This window comes from Electrophorus electricus, chromosome 3 (genome assembly GCF_013358815.1).
Source record: "Electrophorus electricus isolate fEleEle1 chromosome 3, fEleEle1.pri, whole genome shotgun sequence".
Taxonomy (NCBI): Eukaryota; Metazoa; Chordata; class Actinopteri; order Gymnotiformes; family Gymnotidae; genus Electrophorus; species Electrophorus electricus.
In genome coordinates this window covers 30647839-30667268 of record NC_049537.1, presented here as the reverse complement: position 1 = coordinate 30667268, position 19430 = coordinate 30647839, and the positions used below count along the sequence as shown (strand labels likewise).

General features: G+C 38.6%; 2 protein-coding genes across 2 annotated transcripts; both read right to left on the bottom strand.

Moving 5' to 3' along the window:
- Window positions 1–496: 496 nt before the first annotated feature.
- tdrd6 (tudor domain containing 6) lies at window positions 497–9819 on the bottom strand. Its single transcript, XM_035524404.1, has 11 exons — window positions 6426–9819; window positions 4915–6362; window positions 4299–4803; window positions 4156–4190; window positions 3916–3996; window positions 2651–2702; window positions 2464–2519; window positions 2333–2372; window positions 1946–2082; window positions 1465–1525; window positions 497–669 (listed from the first exon to the last, which is right to left on the bottom strand). Exons 1-11 carry the CDS (start codon window positions 9817–9819, stop codon window positions 497–499), a joined length of 5982 nt encoding a protein of 1993 aa, XP_035380297.1.
- A 6321-nt stretch (window positions 9820–16140) lies between these two features.
- Window positions 16141–18160, bottom strand: sf3b6 (splicing factor 3b, subunit 6). The gene is made up of 4 exons (XM_027015944.2): window positions 18001–18160; window positions 17403–17521; window positions 16735–16873; window positions 16141–16600 (listed from the first exon to the last, which is right to left on the bottom strand). The coding sequence occupies exons 1-4, from the start codon at window positions 18028–18030 to the stop codon at window positions 16511–16513; spliced, it is 378 nt and encodes a 125-aa protein (XP_026871745.1). The 5' UTR covers window positions 18031–18160; the 3' UTR covers window positions 16141–16510.
- Between the last annotated feature and the right edge of the window lie 1270 nt (window positions 18161–19430).

Sequence of the window (19430 nt, the reverse complement as noted above, 5' to 3'; positions counted from 1 at the left end):
AAGCTACAAAAATTAAGAAAAGGTCTGTTTATTTTCTTACAAGCAACCTCTTCCTTGTTTTTCCCTGCTTAACATGTAATACTAAGTGGCCCATTCAAATTTTTTGACCTATGTGAAACAATGAAAACATCCAGTGTAAATTAAGGTTGATTTGGTAAATACATAAAAATACTCAGAACAATAAACAAGGACAAATGAAAATATAATGAAAGAAAAATGAGGGCAAGAAAATGTTCATTGTCTAGTTTTCAGGAATAATACTGAAATGACAAATGTTCATTAGAGCGCGAGAGGATACTGAATATCAATATATTACTCTCACTGGTCTCTAAAGTGCCATCCACTATTTCAAGCATAAGCTTTTTCAAAGTTCAAAAACAAGTTCCAACAAGTCGCTGAAAATGCTGAAGAACTAAAAAGAAAAGCACACCTCAACGTGCAACTGAATTCCTGGGATCCGTTTTAGCATAAAAGGTTGATGATCACCATGCTGTAGCTACTTCTCACCATCCGTTTCACTTGCATCTGCCAAGGACACCATCCATGTTTCCACAAAGATCACGTCGTCATCATCAGACTGGTCCTCAACTTTCAGGGTGAGAGGAGTTAGTAAGGATACTAGCTCACTTGAGTCAGGTTGGTCCAACATGTATAGCTTTGCAGGTGAGCCTGCAGATCATATATTGGTATATGCACAACAAGTAGCAACATATTCATTAGCCAGAATCACATATTACCACTACTTCATGTTACAACCTAACATTTTCTATTCATTTGGTCATTCACTGTAAAATATGTGATCACTCACTAGAAGCTTCTGTCACAATAGGAAGGTGGTCACTCTTTCCAGTATCTCCTTGAATCTAAGGTTCAGATCACCAATAAAGAACATAGCATGCAACTATTCCAAGTATGCATTACTAGTACACAAAAATAGTCCAAAAGCAGGAACAGAAGTAAAATACCATATCAGATGCAGTATGTGGCTCCAGTTTAAAATCAATCAAATCTTCTGTAAAGAATGACACAATAATCAAATTGATAGGATGTACATTTTACAGTTTGTACAACATGCTGAAAGACCCACCCCGGACGTCATCTGTGAGCTGCTGCCCTCGGGCAGACACTTTAAAGTTCATCACATCTTGGACAAAGACTTAAGAACCGCTTCTGCCCCAGGGCCATACAAGAACTGAACACTGCCAAATACTGACTGACAGCTGGCACCTGTGTGACTATCTGCACAACAGTACTTGGTTATATTTTGGAACAGATTCTACAAGATCTATTATACATTGCTAAATTGCTCCATTTATGTATATACATACATTTTTACTCAGTTATTTGCCATCAGGAATGCTACTCAATTTCACTGTACTCTGATCTAATCTACTTCAGATTTCGTTGTCATTGCACATCATTTATAAGATCGAGCAGATCTTGTGATTAATCTAAATTACTTACTGTTAAATTCTTCAGTCAAGACATCCAGACCAGGATCAACCTCAGGTTCCACATCGTTGACCTATAAAACACATCCAAGTTAAGGCTTTAGCTTTGGCTAAGTGTATCCTCATAGAACCTGTCTTTATTGGGGGTGGAATGTGAACAAAAGCATACCTTTTCTAGAGGTGTTGCAGCAAGAAAATCTAATGGCTCGTGTGTCCTCTCACTTGTCTTAGTGCTATGATCTAATGTTATCATATGACATTTTGCAATGGAATCAGTGCCAAGGTTCAGACCTTTTCAAGTAAGATTAAAAATATACATTCTATATTAATATATATTAAAACATGCAAAATAGACCTCTCTGTTTCTCTGGTGGTGGACTCCTCTCCTCAGCATCCTCAATAATGACCTAATGAAATATATACTCAACAATTTGCCTAAGAACAGTAAATTTATGCAATTCCCCAAAACGTACACTAGGAAATTTTTAATTTACCTGGTCATTCAAAGCAATACTGAAACTCTGCCCTTGATCAACTTCTGGCTCCATGCCAAGGTCCAGCTCCAAGACAGGATCCAATCCTTGGTCCACCTCCAAGATGGGATCTACTGGGTCCACACCCAAGACTGGTTCTGCTCAGGAAGATGAAAGGAAGCCAGTCAACATCTTTCCAAAATGTAACAGTACCTTCGCATGAACCACCACAGAAATATTTTTAAAAGTTGTAAAAATGTTAAACTCTGCAGTTTGATTTACAAATCTCACTGTGCACTGCAAGGCCCAATTGATTCATGTAAAAACACAATCACACTGTTTTAACGTAAATTAACAAAATGTTATTCATTGATAACTTTTCAGTACTTGTGTAAGTGCTTTACTCACCCCTTTGCTCCACTGAAGTAACCACATCAAACATTTCACACTGAGGAAGAAATAGTCATTAAAACACTGTGGGAATTGGGATTTCAGAAAATGTCTGTCCTTTTTGAGGCCAAGGAGGATATTAGGCTTGCCATTTGAACATGTGTCCCTGAATCTGAGCCTCTGTTCATGTCTTCATTCAAAGGTTCTGTTGAATAAGACAGAATGGACTATCACAGTCATCATTACTTTACTATTACACCAATAATTCCCCAGGAAACTCATGCCTGCTACACTAGTCACATACCTGAAGCAGGATAATCACTCAAGATAACTTACCCTCAGACTCTGACTCCAAGTCACCTGAACAGGGGTTCTTTTCATCTTGAGGCTGCAGTAGAAAGAAGAACATGCTGAGGCAGTGCAGAAAAATTCTGGTAATCCTTCCAGTGATGTTGAGTTGGACTGCTTTTGCTGACCTTCATTTGCATCACATTTAAAGTATTTAGCATCTAGCAGAATGCTTTGGTGTGTTCTTGGAACGTGTTGCCATGCTAGTATTAATTAGGCCAGAATACAAGGATGCCATCAAGCTAGAGCACCGTCAGAGACAGTATTAGTAGCAACAAGAAAATACTATATTACTTAATAGTATACCTGTTCAATGAAAATGTCCACATCTAATGACGACTCTTCACCATTATCTATTTGAAAAGGGTTTTTAAGTGTAAAACTTTTAACAGCAGCAACAACAATCATACTTTAAATACCTTTTCATGGTGGCACTGCATTAAAACCATTACCAGCACAATTTCGTTTATTCAATGGAGAACATACCTTCTGATTTTTCTGAATCAGCACCACATGGGACCTGCAGCTACAATCACAGCAAATTAATAAACTTGAACATTCACCCACCCATCACACCCTCACCCCACCCCACATTCAAGTGTTACTCACTGTGCCTGCAGTTCAATCCTAAATTCAGTAATATTGCTAATTATGCTGCTCTATTACCGAATGCAGTCAAATGATTATAACCGCACACCATCTTGTATAGTTTGGGAAAATGGGAACACCCAAGCATTAGAAGAGTCTTGATTGAATGAGTCAGGCACTACAGGAAACAAATGTCTTCTATTCAAACTCTAAATGACAGATTTTGTGTTTTCAAATGTGAATTATAGTTACTAGTACATTTTAAAAATAATTAATAAATGACTATTGCCCAGACTTAGTAAGAATCAAAAGTTAGTAAACACAATTTAGTATTGGGTGTGGTAAAAGGTTTTAGTGCCTGGCCTGCAACCCCCCCCCCCCCCATCATTAGTCACATCTGCTTTTATCACTTTACCTCACCACTTAATCGTGTAAAGCAACAAGATGAATAGAAGTAAGTCATATTTAATAGTTGGAGTACTAAATAATGTCAGACTGTTCATGGTACTGTAACTTTGGGTGCTTAAATACACTGGCCGTTTATGCTTAGATTAAATGTTGATATACTAAGATTAGAGTTAAATGATGTGCAATCATGGCACAATACTGGTGCTGACGTACTCTGCCCTTTGACTTTAAATACAGAAAAAAGTGATGGTTCACACCTCCACTGGTTTCTCTGATACAGTTTCAAAGATATTAATTGGATCTACCAGCACCTCAGAATCATGGTCCAAAAGCAGCACCTATGAGCACAGAAGAGTTACATTTAAAGATCAACCATTGTGCAAGATTGTCACTTGCATGAATGAAACAAAATGATGTGCTTACTAAGGTAGAATCTTCAGAAATCTTTAAAATTTGTGCATGACACCAATTCTTGTGTGCATGGGACCAGATCACACATTCTGATCCAACAGGATTCCCCTGCGCAGCCCTCCTTAGGTGTCCCAAATCTCAGGAAAAGAGCATTTTTAACATGTACATTAATAAAAGTTAGGCATATCTAATTTATATAATCACAATTCCCTTTGCATTTATGACATACCTGATTTAATGGTTTCATGAATGTCCTTTTCAAATTCTGAAATAGGTGAATACATGTGTGTACATTTGTATGCGTTCTTATCAAATTCCCCACAGAGCTGTTCCTTTTGTGGTGAAGTATCCACTGCATTCTTTTCAACATAGTTGAGCATATCACTTTCCAAAGGTCTGCTGAACTCTATACTTTCAGGGTTCTGTGATAGATCTGCTTGCTGATAATCAGAACCAGTGAATTCTTCTGTGCACGCCAATAAACATTTTCCTGCTGCATCTACATCTTCTGGTTGACTGGCAGAAGTGTCTGAACTAACATCCAAATTTGAATCTTTTGCCTCTGTTTTATCATCATTTTCATTGGCTTTCACCTCTGACTTATCTACCATCAACTCTTTTATGTTTTTTAATTCATCATCTTGAGAAGATACCACTCTAATCTCAATATTACCTTCATCCAGCATTACAGCTTGTTTCTCATGCCCAGCCACTGTGCAGTCCACCTCCGGAAGCTGTATTTCAGGTGTCAAAATGAACATGTCACTGGACAGACACTCTGGATCTGTCTGAAGGAACACCTTGGGTCTAACAGATTCAGGTTCACAGGATTCAATTTCACTCACCACTGAAATATCAAGGGATGCCTCAGATGGTGCAGCTGCCTGTTCAAGTAATGTCTTCTTGCTATACCAAGTCCAAGAATTTTTCATTGCATCATTGATGACAAGTTTATCACACACCAGCTTAACAAAATGTGGAATTTTTACATCATGGGAACTGCCAAATTTCAAAATAGTGACTTTCAAGAGGCGGTCACTGATTAGCTCGAAAAACATATCATTTGCCCCATCATTCCAAAAGCCCTCTGAAACATCAAAACCATCAAGCTGACAACCAAATGCCTGAGGAGGAAAATTAGAAACCTCAGATGGCAATGGTTTGACCTCACTTATTTTAACCTTTGATTCATTGCCGTAGTCAACAAACAGAATGGATAGAATGTCTTGTTCTCTAGAAGTCACCTTTCCACGATACCACAATTCATCCTCAGCGAAAAGGGCAATGCAGCCACTTCCAACTGATAGGAACTCTTTGCTCAAAGCTGTACTTTCAAAAGCATTTCCAGCCTTTTGGATTATATCAGAAATCTCTTGCAGGTTTTCTGTTTCTGCATACTGACACCAGAAGTGATGCGGTCCACTAATGAAAGAGGCATATACAGCAATTGTTTGTCCATTTGGAATGTCAGGACTCTGAAATTTGTTGATGGTAGATAGCCCATGTTCAGTGACTGGTCTCTTAGCTGCACTTACAGATGCACCTGTGAGTGCTGTGTTTGTGGAGAATGAGGATCCCAGTAACATACCTTGGGCCTTTAGTTTGACCTCCCACACAGCACCTGACAGTTTGATAAATTCACATTCAAACCCATCTGTATTTTCTTCTATTTCACTTTTGAACCTAGAAGCCATTTCATTGTCAACAATCGACACTCCAGTCAGGGAGCAGTGAATGCTATATCTTGAATGTAAAAAGAGTGATCCATCCAGACTACCTATTTTTGAGACTGAAACTTCTGCAGTGTTTCCAAAGTCAATGAATTCTACATCAACAATATCATTAATGGGTGCTTTTCTTATAACTGCACGATACCAACAATTGTCATCAGGGAATACTGCACTAACCAAGTCATCTTCATGAATGTCACTAGGAATAACAGGTGCAAACTTTGATTGGTCATTGTTCAACTTTTCCAGCAGAGAATAAATTTCAGTTTCATCTGAAACCAACTGGACAAAGAAGCTCAAAGGACTATTGTAATACGAGATGAACACTTCAGCTTTCAGTCCTGCTTTCACAACTTTTAAAGGAAGCTTTGCTTGTTGGAGGCCACTTTGGCTGGTAGATTTACTACAGGATTCTTTGTGAGAATCATAATATTTTGACTTTATTTGTTCCATGTTTCCCATCATGTCTCCATCATGGGATTTCTTTGGGGTCTCTACTGGTCTGTCATTTTGAGGAGTTCTCCAGTGCCATTCTTTCTCCCTTTTAAATCTTTGAACATTTCCTTCATGAGTTTCAGTGTTTTGCCTTGCAGGTGCCTTTTCACCACTGGAGCTTTTAATCCCACCATGAGGCACACTTTGTGCATTCATATCCTTGGCAAGAGATCCTTTTTTGGTCAATTCTCTTCTCTCAACTTCAATATGAAATTTCTCCTTGATCAGTGCATTCACCTGAATTTTTCCATCATAGAGCTCGACAATTAGTCTACTGTCTGGTTCTTTGGCTACTACCAATGCTTTGAGAGAGCGATCAGTCACAAAACTCTCAAACCAGTCACTGACTTCACTTGACACATTTTCAGGCATGCCAGATAGCCCACACTCAATTGCTTGTATAGGAACTGACATAATTTCACTAGCTTCAAATGGAATTGGCAGGAGGTCTGATTTCTCAACTTCCTGTGTATCACCATAATCCACAAAGTGGACAATAACAGAAGACTTTGTAGATTGAATCTGTCCTCTATACCACAGTCCATCTGTATATTTTGCAAAGCAAAGTTTTCCAAAGGTTTTTGGACACTCAATGTTCGCAAGCTGGCAACATAAGTTATTCACTTTATTTGCAAGTTCTTCAACTTGCACAGAATTTCTTCCTAGATGGCAAAAGAAGTGACTGACATTTGTCACACTGGTGATACTCACAACTTCCTCAGACCCAGTTTTGATGCCATGTGTGGAGAAATAGTATGAGTCCAAGCAGAAAGCCTGAAGGGGTCTCTCTTCAGATGGTGCACGGTCAGCCAAACCTCTCTGTATAAGAAGACTGCAGACACTTTGGAATGGAGTCTCTAGATCAACCACATTGAACACCACTTTCTGAGCATTATACATTACAGCATAAACAGTGCATTTCAAGACTATGCTCATGGATGCCGCATTGTCCACAAACTCTCGAAACTGCGCTTTGGCATCTGGACTCCAGTCTGAAGTGAAACAAGAGGCTGGATAGATCAGGTTATATAAGCTGCATCGAAATGCTTGTCCTTTTAGCTTCAGAAATGCTGGATTAATGTGACGAAGGTCATGCAGGGCGACCTTCTTTGTCTGCCCATAATCAATAAATTGCACAGTCACGTGGGGAGTTTGATGCTTTTGGATGACCAGGGCTCGATACCACATCCCATTGTCAGGATGACGAACAATACAGGCTGCTTCCAAAGGGGGCTGAAATTCAGTGTTTGCTTCCAAAGAAGCCTGAAATTCAGTGTTTGCATAGTATTCCTGGAGATCTTGCATTAGCAATTTCAGGCTGTGTGTGTCATTAGCTTTTTGACACCAAAAGTCATTTGGACTCTCAATGTACGACACATTGACCTCAACTGAGCTCCCAACTGGAAACAAGTACTCCTTGAAAGCAGATCTGGGTCCTGCAGATGACCTGGATGACTGAGAAAACACACTTGTCTTGATAACGTCAGAAGTCTGCATCACTTTAGAGTAAGGTTTAACAATGGGTTTACTCCGAGTTTTTCCAAAAGATTCACCGTCTGCAAAACCAGCACTGCAGAGCAATTTGGAAAAATCTTTTTCTCCATCTGACAAAGGGTCAATTACCTGAACAACATGTGTGTCTTTTGACTTTGCAAGTATATGTATATCAAGGACTTTCTCTTGAACAGCTTTGGAAAAGTATAATGTGGCCTTTTGATCCCAATGTGCACAAATTGGTTGAATTCCATAAAGGGAGCACTTTACTGCCAAGGCTGGTAGCTTCTGATACCCAAGGGGCAACTCACGAAGGCTGAAACAATCAACTAGTTCCGTGTTTCCATAGTCAAGGAAGAAAACCTCAACTTTTGTATTAATGACTTTAGAAATGGCAGCCCTGTAAAACACATCATCTTGAGATTTGGCCACACATAGCAGGCCAACCACTGGCTTTCTAATCAATCCCTCAGCACTGGCTGGATCACTGTACAGTTCTCCAAGGGCCACCATTAGGTGGTCAAATGCATTAGCATACTCCTGTGTTTGAATCCAAAACTTGGAGGGACTGTCAACATGTTGAACAACAGCCACGTGGGAAGTGTTAGGTGACATACTTACTGTAAAAAACAGAGGTTTTTTCCCTTTCAAATCCCCCAAGTTGGTTGGCTCTGTGCTTTCTGTATCCCATGTAACTGAAATTTGCTGTTTTTCCACTGTACTTTTCTGAACTGCATAATTTGTGTGGTGCTTTGAGTCTGCTGAGCATTTCTCTCTCAAGCCAAACAAATTGTTTATGTTGGTGTTTTCATCCCCATAGAAAGTGACATAGTGTACACCTTCTGAAAGGCTTTGATACTCAAATTTGGCAAGGACAGTTCTGTTGAGCAGTAAGCACTTCAGGTAATCAATCTGTGGAGCTGACCAGCCAATTCCTCGGTCAATCACTCCATGGAGAGAGCACACATAAGTTACAACAGGCATTCTGAAAAATTCAGAAGGAAGTGGCCTGACATGCTCCACTTGGACAAATTGTTTCTTTCCATAATCCACATGCAATACCTCTGCCACGTTGTTAGAGGACATGACCTGCTGCAAGACAGAGCGATACCATTTACCATCATTTCCTCTTGATGCACAAGGAGACCCTAGGTTCTCCCCCCTTGCAAAATGAGTTCCAACTCTTCCTTCATAATGCTGCGTTAACTGATCTGTTAACTTCTTGAGCTCCTGTGAGAAAACCTTTAGCTGACAAAAGACACGAAGGGGATTTGTTACCTCTGTGACAACCACAGTCTCAAAAGTTTCAATCTGCAGCTCTGGATACATGTACCCTTGCTGTTTCTCAGTTTGCTCAATGAGCTCAACTGGTTCATTTCTCATTGATGTAGTCTTCCGAGGTTCTACAAATCCACTAGAACAGTGCAAAGACCTTGTGACAAAATCTTTGAACCTTTCATTTGACAATTTCTTTACAAATCCCATCTCATACATTTGCTTAGACAAGCATGGAATATCAAGTAGAAATGTACGCTGAGGTACTACAACATCTTGAACACAGGCTGTCACCGTTTTCCCACAGAAGGTTTTCATGAATTCTAAGGCCATTGCTGACCACCTGTTTTCAGGAGACAGTGGTAGAACATTGGCAAGAACACAAAATTCAACCTCAGGAGGCAGGTAGAAAAAGTCAGTTTGGCCCCAAGCCAAAGTGCTGGTTGTGGCCCAAAGTGTTCTGCCTTCATCAATGAGAAACACACTGTAGTCACCAGCATTACTCGACACTATTCGGGCTCGGTACCATGTTTCGTAGACACGCACAAGGCACAGGTCACCAGGATTCCCTTCAGGCTCATGAAATACCACTCTGGGGTACTGAATCTCTTTCTTCATTTGCTGATATGCAAGTCGTCTCTCTTGGTCAAAGTTACCCCAAAACTCTACCAGAACACAGAGAGGATTCAGGTTTACTCTGGCAATGAGCACAGACACATTTGAACCAGGTGATGGGAGGCCAGGAATTGAACACATTGTGATGTTTTTCAGGATTCAGGTTTTCAATTCATTCACAAGATTATGTGATGAAAGGTGTGGGTATCTACAAAAAAAAGAGAAAGGATTAACCAACACAGAAAAAAAAAAAACATTTACACGATCTGAGTCTGGATTGACTCGCACTGATGTTTAAATGTTCAGTTACATTTGTAAAAGGACTTTACATGCAATTCAGCAGAAACTGACTTTCATTAAAGCTGCACAGAAATGAGCACAAATTTAACCCTGTGCATACCTCCAGTTTTAAGATCATTTTTGAACGATTTGTACTTGTTCACCACTAGTTATCTGACATTTTCACATAGCACAATGATCATTCAGGATTCAAATTTAAGTAGACACTTGGAAAAATAAGGATGTGAATGATGTTTTGTCCGATTATTTAGGTTCCATTTTAGCTCATCTAATAGACAAGAAAATGTAAACAAAACCCCTTTTATTTGGGGGGTTTATAATGTGTATTTGGATGCTGGAGATTCATTTTCAGTCATGCTCCATATTTCCTTATTCAACAGGGTCTTGTCTAATAATGTAAACACTTTTGAGCACATACATAAAATTATTTAGCAGCTACACAGCATTTTCCACTGGGTATCCTAGACATCTCCAAAGTGCCCAAAAACCTCTACAAATATAACAAAATCAGTCACTATACATCAAGTTTGCAAGATTATTTTTGCTAAAACACCACAACAATGTTCAACAACTTCACTGTTATAGGTTAAACAATCTTAGCTTCAATGCTATTAGGCTAAAAGGTTATGCTGGGGAAAATACCATAAAGAAATAGTATGCTTTCTCATTTATACTTACAATTTGTAGCAGGATTACAAGTTTTTCCAACAGTGAATAGAAACAGCCAGTGATTTGTGATGCAAACATTGTAGCTAGTCCATACTAGAAGCCACTGAACGATCTCTCAGTTTCCAGCTCATAACTGCACGCAAACAACTCCACCCAAACAACTCCACAAACTTCAGCTAAAATTGGCCTCTTCTTTTGCATGATGTCCAATAGTACTGGCGATCAAGTCATTCATTAAAAATAATATCCATGACAGTTTCGCCAAACAGCATCACACGCATGCATGACACTTTCTCTGTCTTAGAACGTAAAGCAATGTTTTGCTATGCACATGGAAATAGCTGACTAAGTGACAAACCAAATGAGGCAAGTGAGGTGTCTGTTTTCATCTGAGCAGTCTCCATTTATTGAAACAGCTGCCAACACGCCGCTTGTGCCTGGAAAACACTTGTGAAGTAATTTGATACCCCCTTCTCTCCGACACCTTGATTGGTGTTAATGAATGTCACTCAAATAAAATAGCTCTTTAAAAAAATATCTGGTGAAAAATACTCAACATTTAATGAGTAAATCGATCATGAACAGTTTAATTGATGTACCAGTTTCAGCTATGTAGAAACAAGCACAAAGACGAATCCCATATTTACAGATCTTATATAGGTATGCTTTTAGTTAAATTTTCTGATTATTCGAGTTTGTGCTTTCCAGCTAGGCACTGTAGGGTCTGTTTAGCAAGTTATCCTTAGACCAGCATCAATTATTTTTTTTGTGTAAAACACTAAAATACTAGAGTTAGTTCATCATGTTATTGCATACCTTATCTAGGAGTTAAATCTTAGATTTAATAAACAGGTTGACTGGTTCTTCTGATGTTAACATTAACAACTGTGAGCCAATATCAAGGAAACAGTATACAGATATGTACAAATTACCTACATATATCATTAGATACTCAGACATATATTTCACACGGCTTTTATTGGTCATGATGGCTCTAGTTGGCTATGGAACAAAATCTTCTGCTCTATGCTGAGAAACTGGCAGGATGCCATAAACAAATCCTGCCAAAAACTCTAATGTTGCTCGCTTCACAAGACATTTGCTTCTAGGTAGTGGATACAGCATGGCTCTCTATAAAACTGACATGTAATAAAAATGTAGAAGGGTTGACATCAGGTCCATTATGCTCCATCAATTCTCTCTTTTCTTCACCCAGAACCAGCTCCATGATCCCAATCAGTCTAGCTACAAACTGGCACATTCTATAAAAACAGCCCTCAGAGCAGTGATGGAGAAACTTCATGCTGCCAAAGCTGTCATCCATCTTGATTATTCTGGACCTTTCGGCAGCGTCTGACACAAACCACAGCATTATCCTTTCCGTTCTCTCCAGCCTTGGTGTGACTGGACCTGCATGGAAATGGTTTCAGAACTTTCCTTCCAGATAAGACTAACAGAGGAGATCCACATCCAATTCACGTAGACTCCACATGTGTCCTGTGTCCGCATGTGTCCTGTGTCCTCAGTATTAGGTCCTCTTCTCTTCACTTCACTTCACTTTGCATACTCATTCTCTTGGTGATGTAATATTGCTCATGGCTTCTCCTACCATTGCTATGCCGATGACACCCAATTAATTCGCTCATTCCCACTCTGACACGCAGGTTTCCAGACATATCTCGGCATGCTTGACTGACATTGTTTCATTCATAATAGCCCATCACTTGACACTGCCCAGGTGCTCATCCAGTCTCTTGTAATCTCAAAGCTAGTCTACTGCAACTCGCTACTTGCTGGTCTTCCTCCAAGAGCCCCTACAACTTGTCCAGAATGCAGCAGCATGACTGGTCTAACGAAATTCACACTACTCCACTGCTGCACTCCCTTCCTTGGTTTCCAGTAGCTGCCCGCATCAGATTTAAAACCTTGATGCTTGCCTACAAAGCCAAAAATGGACCAGTCCCTCCATACATTATGTCAATGGTCAAAGCCTGATCCGTACCTCGAGTACTTCCAACCTTAAGTGCAGATCGGCTTGAAATACCATGCTTCAAATCTCATGAAAGACAAACATAGAGACTATTTTCTTTCCTGGCTCCTAGATAGTGGAACGAAATTCCTCTTGCTGAGTCTCATGCAGTTCATCAAATGCAGACTGAAGACCCAACTATTTGTGTAATATTTAAATGACAACTGACCCCACTCCTACTGCTAACTGAACAGTACTAACAAACTCTGGTACTTATTGTAGGATATTGTTTATTGCAGATGTTGACAGCTCCTTTGTTAACTAACAAAAACTATTTTATTGCACTGATTGTTGTCCGAATAGAGCGTGTGCGTTTTGCACTTCTATGCATCAGCAGTGATCCCTGTATTTCAACATCATTCTAGTTCAATGGTATCTTGGACTCTAACCTACTGTACTGGCTAGGATGCATTCTGAGTAAATGACTAATAACTTACAAAAGTGATTTAACAGGCCTCTTGCATGTAAAAGTTACATAAAATTATCCTGCTTGAATATACAGCCATCTTTTTTCCCCTCTCTTTTATATACTCATTTTGTGCATCACATCCATCATCACTAACATACATTTTCAGCACAGGACTCTCCACATACTTGTATAGAATAACCATGATGAAACTAGCGCATATTTCATGCAATCAACACCTCACTTTATGATCTTGGGTGATTACGATCACCAAAGGCAATAGCTTTCTTGTTATTTTCAATGCTCGCAAGACGTCCAGGCCTGTATGTAGAGACAGTAACGACAAGTCATGACACAGTGGTAATGTGACCCCTGAGGGGGAAAGACACACTGCCCTTTGAACATTTTAAAAAGGTACATTATTCTTCCCCTTTTATAAATTACATCTGCACTATTCTTGTGCTCCGTTTTAAATGTTTGAAGAAATGTGACATTATAAGCCAAGTCTCAAAAAAGTGGCATTGCATTTTACCTCAGATGTCTGAATTGGAGCCCATCTTGATTACCTACATATAATCTAGCAAGTTGTATTCACTTCAAGAATTATCATAAAAACCTTTTTAAAAACAGTAAAAAGGCATGAGGAATCACCTTTAAAAGACGCTGAAATTGGTTAATTGTACTAATCCCAAGCCTCTGTGTTTACTGTTGCCAACCTGGTCAGGTTTTCAGACAAGTGTCTATTTTACCAGCAACAAATATGGACAAAAGTCAATAGATACAGGTTCAAGTTCTCCATATAAAGATTACATAGAGGGCAAACTTTATTAAAATGACCAAATTGCAAAGCAAGTAAACTTGAACTAACATCTAGAAAGCACATGCTATCAACAGCTATACTATACATCTAGAACCATTACTCAAAAAAGAAGATGCATGGTGCTCTGATTTCTTTCTACAAGCCTTCTTATATACCAGTCAATCAGTGTGTTGAAAGCTAAGAAATAGCTACACAAACCAACACAACCTGGACTGCACTCCTCATGTGAAAACTAGTTTTCCAACTGTAGTTGGAGTTTCTCATTGTTCTTTCTTTCTGTCCTAGGCATTGCAACACAACTACAAAGGGCAGAGAGTGACTAAACAATTTCCTTAACAAATCTATAAATATGCAATAGGCGTCACACTATTTTAGTGGCCAGAGAGTGGGACACCACATTACAAAAAAGCTGTTTGCCACCAGAAATGGAAACATGTGCTCCTTTGTTTGAGGGGGAAAAAAGACAACCTACAGATTATCCACCTCACACTTTGTAAATGCAATTTATTATACTTTGTAAATGTTTGTCTTAAAGAGGGAATTTACCTTATTTCACTTTGACTTTTGAAGATGATTTCTGGGCACCTAAGACAATATTACATAAATTAATTAAATAATCTCTTATAATGCAAATAAAACTGTCTCCCTGTACCCAATGAACCCTCAATAGCAAAATAAGTTACATTTTACACTCATGCCAAAGCCAATAAGCCAGAAAAGCTCCTTGTAATTACCTTGTCCATATTATTTTTCAGTAAAAGCATTCTATATACACCAAGATCCCCAGAGCAGATAATCACAGATAAAACCAACTAGTATACACATAGCTAGCAATAGTAGGCGTTAGTCATCATGCACTCACTTAGATCCACGGCTCTTTGCAGTCCTCGAACCTGTCATGAGATCCGTGATGACATCTCTCAGATCTGAAAAGAAGGGGGGGGGTCCAAACTTTTTACTTCAGAGCTGTGATCTCTTACTCAGAAGCAGTAGTGATATCTAAGAGTATTGCCGTACGTTCATGCAGATTTTATGCACACCTTGGTGTTCCTCATTACATTAATTAGATTTAAAGGCCATTTCCTGGATGTACAAAACAATGCAACCTGCTAATGTCACCTTGCCTGTACTGATAGCCTAGCTAGTTTTTGTTTCACGGTAAGAAATGAATGCAGATAGGCTTACCAGTATTTGCATATTTCTACACAAAATGGTAAAATATGCGATCACACACCTGTGTGCTACTTCCAGTTAACAGGCTAATAAGGTTAGCTGGCTAGTCATGACACCGTGGGCAGACTGCCGCACATGGCTTCCGCTAGCAAAAGTAGCTAACTTCTACTAACCCTTTCGACTACACGTTAAAATTAGTAACCTTCAGTTTAATCGATACCCAGATGGTGACACGTCGTCCAGTTGTGAAGGCATTCATCGCAAGAACATTGCAGCTAGTTAGACTAACATTTGTCACGTTTGTGTTTGTTGGTTGCTAGCTATGTGAGCTTGATTAAAGTAGCTAACGCTAGCGAACCAACGTTTTCTAGTTAACACAAACATACAATTGTAACGTGTTAGCGAACGCAAATTACAGCGCTTTAGCTGTATTTACTTACCTTAAATCTCCAGTCTACAAATACTAGCTTAACTCTCAAATTAATTTAGCTACATCACGCTTTTCACGCCTCATCTTATGAAATAACTCAGTAAGGCTCCAGCTAAAGTCCCTACAACGGCGTGATACAATCCTGTTATAATCTGTAAATCACTAAACGTATGTGCAAAGAAACAACGCTGGGAAGCTGACACTTAAGTATTATGTCAACAATTATTTGGTGAAACGAGACCTGCGGCTGTAGTCAAAACTTTAGCGCCTAACACTTAAACGTCAGACAAAGCCGAGTCTTGTGAAAACGTTAACTACCTACATTATGGGAGTTATATCGCTGATTCCAAGTGTTTTTGTTTATTCTGCCTTGTAGTTTGCAGAATGAAACTCGACATTTACCAGCCGTCCAAAAGCATCAACTCTAGTAAGTTATTCTCTCTGCTTCTGAAGAGTCATTAACTTGAATCAGTTTAGGTGTCATTGTTTAGCCTTTTTATCTATTATGAAGGCGGTAGTACTGGCAATGTTCACAAAATCTTAAACTTCACTTATGTGTAACACCACTGTAGACTCTAGTTTGCACCAAAGGCAGAGATAAATATGTAAATACAAATTACATTTATAGCACAAAGTTCACTTGATCCAGTTTTATTGCCAGACAATTTTCAGGCTATGGCCTAGAGAGTAGAACTGTAGGAAAGTATTAAAACGTTGCACACTTCTAAAAATAAGAGGATGCAAAATTAAGATGAACAGAAGATGATGCACCGTTGAAAAACATTTCACAACACAAACTATTATAAAACAACCATTTAATAATAAAGTTTATAGGTTAAATATGCCCAGTAACTATCTAGACATGGTATGTCTTTATTAAACATGACTAACAGCAGGCAACAAAATTCACCAGCGCAATGGTCAACAATGATATGTAAACTGTACAAAATAAAGGGTTTACATTTATTGTACTTTTTATTGTTTACAAAAACATGCTAAAGAAAACTACTTAGGGGGGTCTGTATTTATGCCATATTTCTCTTTCAGCAATTTCAGCTGCTCTTCCTTTTTCTTTGTGTCCATTTTCTGGAATGCCTGAAAAGGAGAGGAAAAAATATTAAGCTTTTTTCTTTCACCCTATCTATAGAATCTATAGACCCAGCGCACACACACCCCAGTACCCCAAGCATTAAACCCGCGCAATACTTTGTGGGTAATCTTAAACGTACTCTGTTTGCATTGTAGTACAAAACAACCAAGTATCTGTTGCACACGTTGAATCCAGAGAGGTGATCACAGGCATTCTTAGCATCAAAGATGTCCTCATACACTACATAGGCTGTTCCTCTGGTCTCTGGTGTGTTCCCACTGCAGGCAAAAAAAATACATAATGGTAGGCATTACAGCATTTGTCAAGTCATTAAATGCCATTTTGACAATTGTTATGAATCCACCCCACATAGCGCCCTTTATAATCAGCCATCATTCTTTCTGCTCTCTAAATATCAGCATCAGCCATTGAAAAACCCAATCAACTGACCAATAAAATGGTCTTAGCTTGAGATAGGTCTGATTACCTATAGTTTATAAGATTTGTCAACATGAGCAGTAGAACAAATAACCAAGAATGAATTTGCTCCATGGTTTATGCATCCACAGTAACAGGAGTGTCATTCAATCATGAATTCAGCAAGCAAACTGGCTAGGTGTTTCAGAAAGATGTGATCTGATTCATCAGCACTTGTGACACATGGACATACAAGTGGAACAAAGCAAAAAAAATGGTGAACAATAATAGGTAAGAGATATCTTTCAAGACTATATTGTTAAGAGAAAGTATCTGGTCATCAAAGGCATGTGTACATTACTTGATTTCAGAACATTTATTAGAACTTACACTCTGATTTGACGAATAGGCCCATATTTCCCAAAGATATCATACATTTCTTCTGCTGTGATCTTGTACGGAAGGTTACGTATGTACAATATCCTGTTCACCTCCGGAGGCAAGCGAATCTGCAGGAGCAAAAGTAAAGAAAACAAGGTGATGTGGTATATTTTGCTTTCAAAGTGAGACCAGATTTACATTCCAGACAGATATACACAACAATTAAGTACTACGTTAACCCAGTATTTAATTAAATGTATGTAAACACAACATGAAGGGTGAACTGAAGACTGAAGAATTGGCTTCTAACTACGTTGCTTGTAATAAGTCGGTTGTAGCAATTCAAACTAACGTAAGATAGCTATCTGGAGACAGCATATGATTCGTGAATCAAAACATGGGCATCGATGAGATTAGATAATATTTCTCAAATTGGAAAATCTCAGTTTTCTATCTTATTAGCCATCTGGCGTTATAGGCAGCTAAGATATATTTGCTAACAAGATGGCTAATGTTGCCTTACCACAAAAGAGCTAGCTAGCTAGCAGAATGTCACAAAGTGGTCATGTCGGGGAATCAAAAAACTCACAAATAAAATGGTACTTACATTCGCACGCTTCGCTGCTTGCATTGCCATGACTGGAGCCCTTTAGATAAAGTGTACGCTGTACACTTGAGCGAAACCTCTGAAATGTTGCTAGCTAAGCTACCTCCCCTAGGCTACGCAGTTTGTAATGTCGTGTGGCGCACAATAATGACGTTCTTCCGGAAACGTGTCCGGTTTATCTTAAATCGCTGTAAAAGCAAAACCTGTCCCTCCCAGCAAATGCAAACAGGTAAAAATAAAAAATAAAATGTGAATGAAAATTCAGTGTGATTCTGTGAGCGTGTCTAAAACACGAAATCACTTTCGCTCCAGAAAAAAAACGAAAGACGTCTCAAATGTGTTCAGACGTTGTTGTTAATTGGGACTTACTGCCATCTAGTGGTATAGTCGTATATATATTAATATATATATGAAGGACCTCTGTCCGAAAACTTCTGCTTCTCTGGTAACTGTGTACTTTTACTACCATTTTGAATATATATTTTTGTAAATGTTGCCAAAACGTTTATTTTAAGTTATTGTTTTATTCACTATTCTTGTCACCTATTTTGTAATTATTGTTTTTTTGTAATTTTTGTAAATTGTTCTTGTTGTAATTCTTTGTCAATGTTGTTCTCCTAACAGTCATTCCAGTAAAGCTACTTTGAATCTTAAATCTTTAATCTTGAATCAGTAAAAATGAATATAACTCTATAGCACTGATCTGTAATATGGGTCTATAGTCATATTTTGGTTGAAGGCGCATCAGTATAACAGTATGTGTGCTCCAGTGGAATCAAAGCCATGACTTCGGTGCTGATTATACCTTGATAATATCTTATATTTACCTCTACCAGGTAAATCTGAAGGAAATCATGTACTTGTATTTTCTTTATCAAACTCACGCATTGAGAAAAAAGCCCATATATATTTTTTATTAATTTAAATCACAACACAAGGAGTAGTGCAGCCATGACAAGGGGCACAATACATGCTACATGTACAAAATAATCTTCGAAATTTAAACAATTGCCATTGCATGACAGGTGACAGGTAAGTAGTAAACATATGTGTGTAAACCTATATGTGTAAAGCTTGTATTTGACAGAGACAGAGAGCGCTAAAATTGAAACAGATGTGTTTGTCTGATCAGCCAGTGAACATAAATTATGTAGATGATGCAGAGAATATAGTGTTTCAATTCATTGACATTATTCTAGACAAAGATCCAGAGCTTGAGTAAGAACATTTAACTGTAGACACAACAAAAGACTACTGACAATTTCTATATTTCCTCTCCCAAAAGAGCAAAATCATAGACCATAATGGTTTGTATACCTGTCATAGGTAAGACTATAAAATAAGCCTTAAATCAAATTCCCAGGTAGGATCTTTGAAGGAAATTTTAATTCAAGGGCTTCTATCTTCCAGTGTGGGCTCACAATACTTCC

Coding starts and splice junctions, on each gene's coding strand:
- tdrd6 (XM_035524404.1), bottom strand. CDS start 9,819: ATGTGTTCAATTCCTGGCCTCCCATCACCTGGTTCAAATGTGTCTGTG. Junction 2,520..2,650: donor CTTGGAGTCAGAGTCTGAGG/GTAAGTTATCTT, acceptor CTTATTCAACAG/AACCTTTGAATGAAGACATG. Junction 670..1,464: donor CTTGACTGAAGAATTTAACA/GTAAGTAATTTA, acceptor TATGATCTGCAG/GCTCACCTGCAAAGCTATAC.
- sf3b6 (XM_027015944.2), bottom strand. CDS start 18,030: ATGGCAATGCAAGCAGCGAAGCGTGCGAAT. Junction 16,874..17,402: donor CCTATTCGTCAAATCAGAGT/GTAAGTTCTAAT, acceptor TTTTGCCTGCAG/TGGGAACACACCAGAGACCA. Junction 16,601..16,734: donor TGTACTACAATGCAAACAGA/GTACGTTTAAGA, acceptor TCTCCTTTTCAG/GCATTCCAGAAAATGGACAC.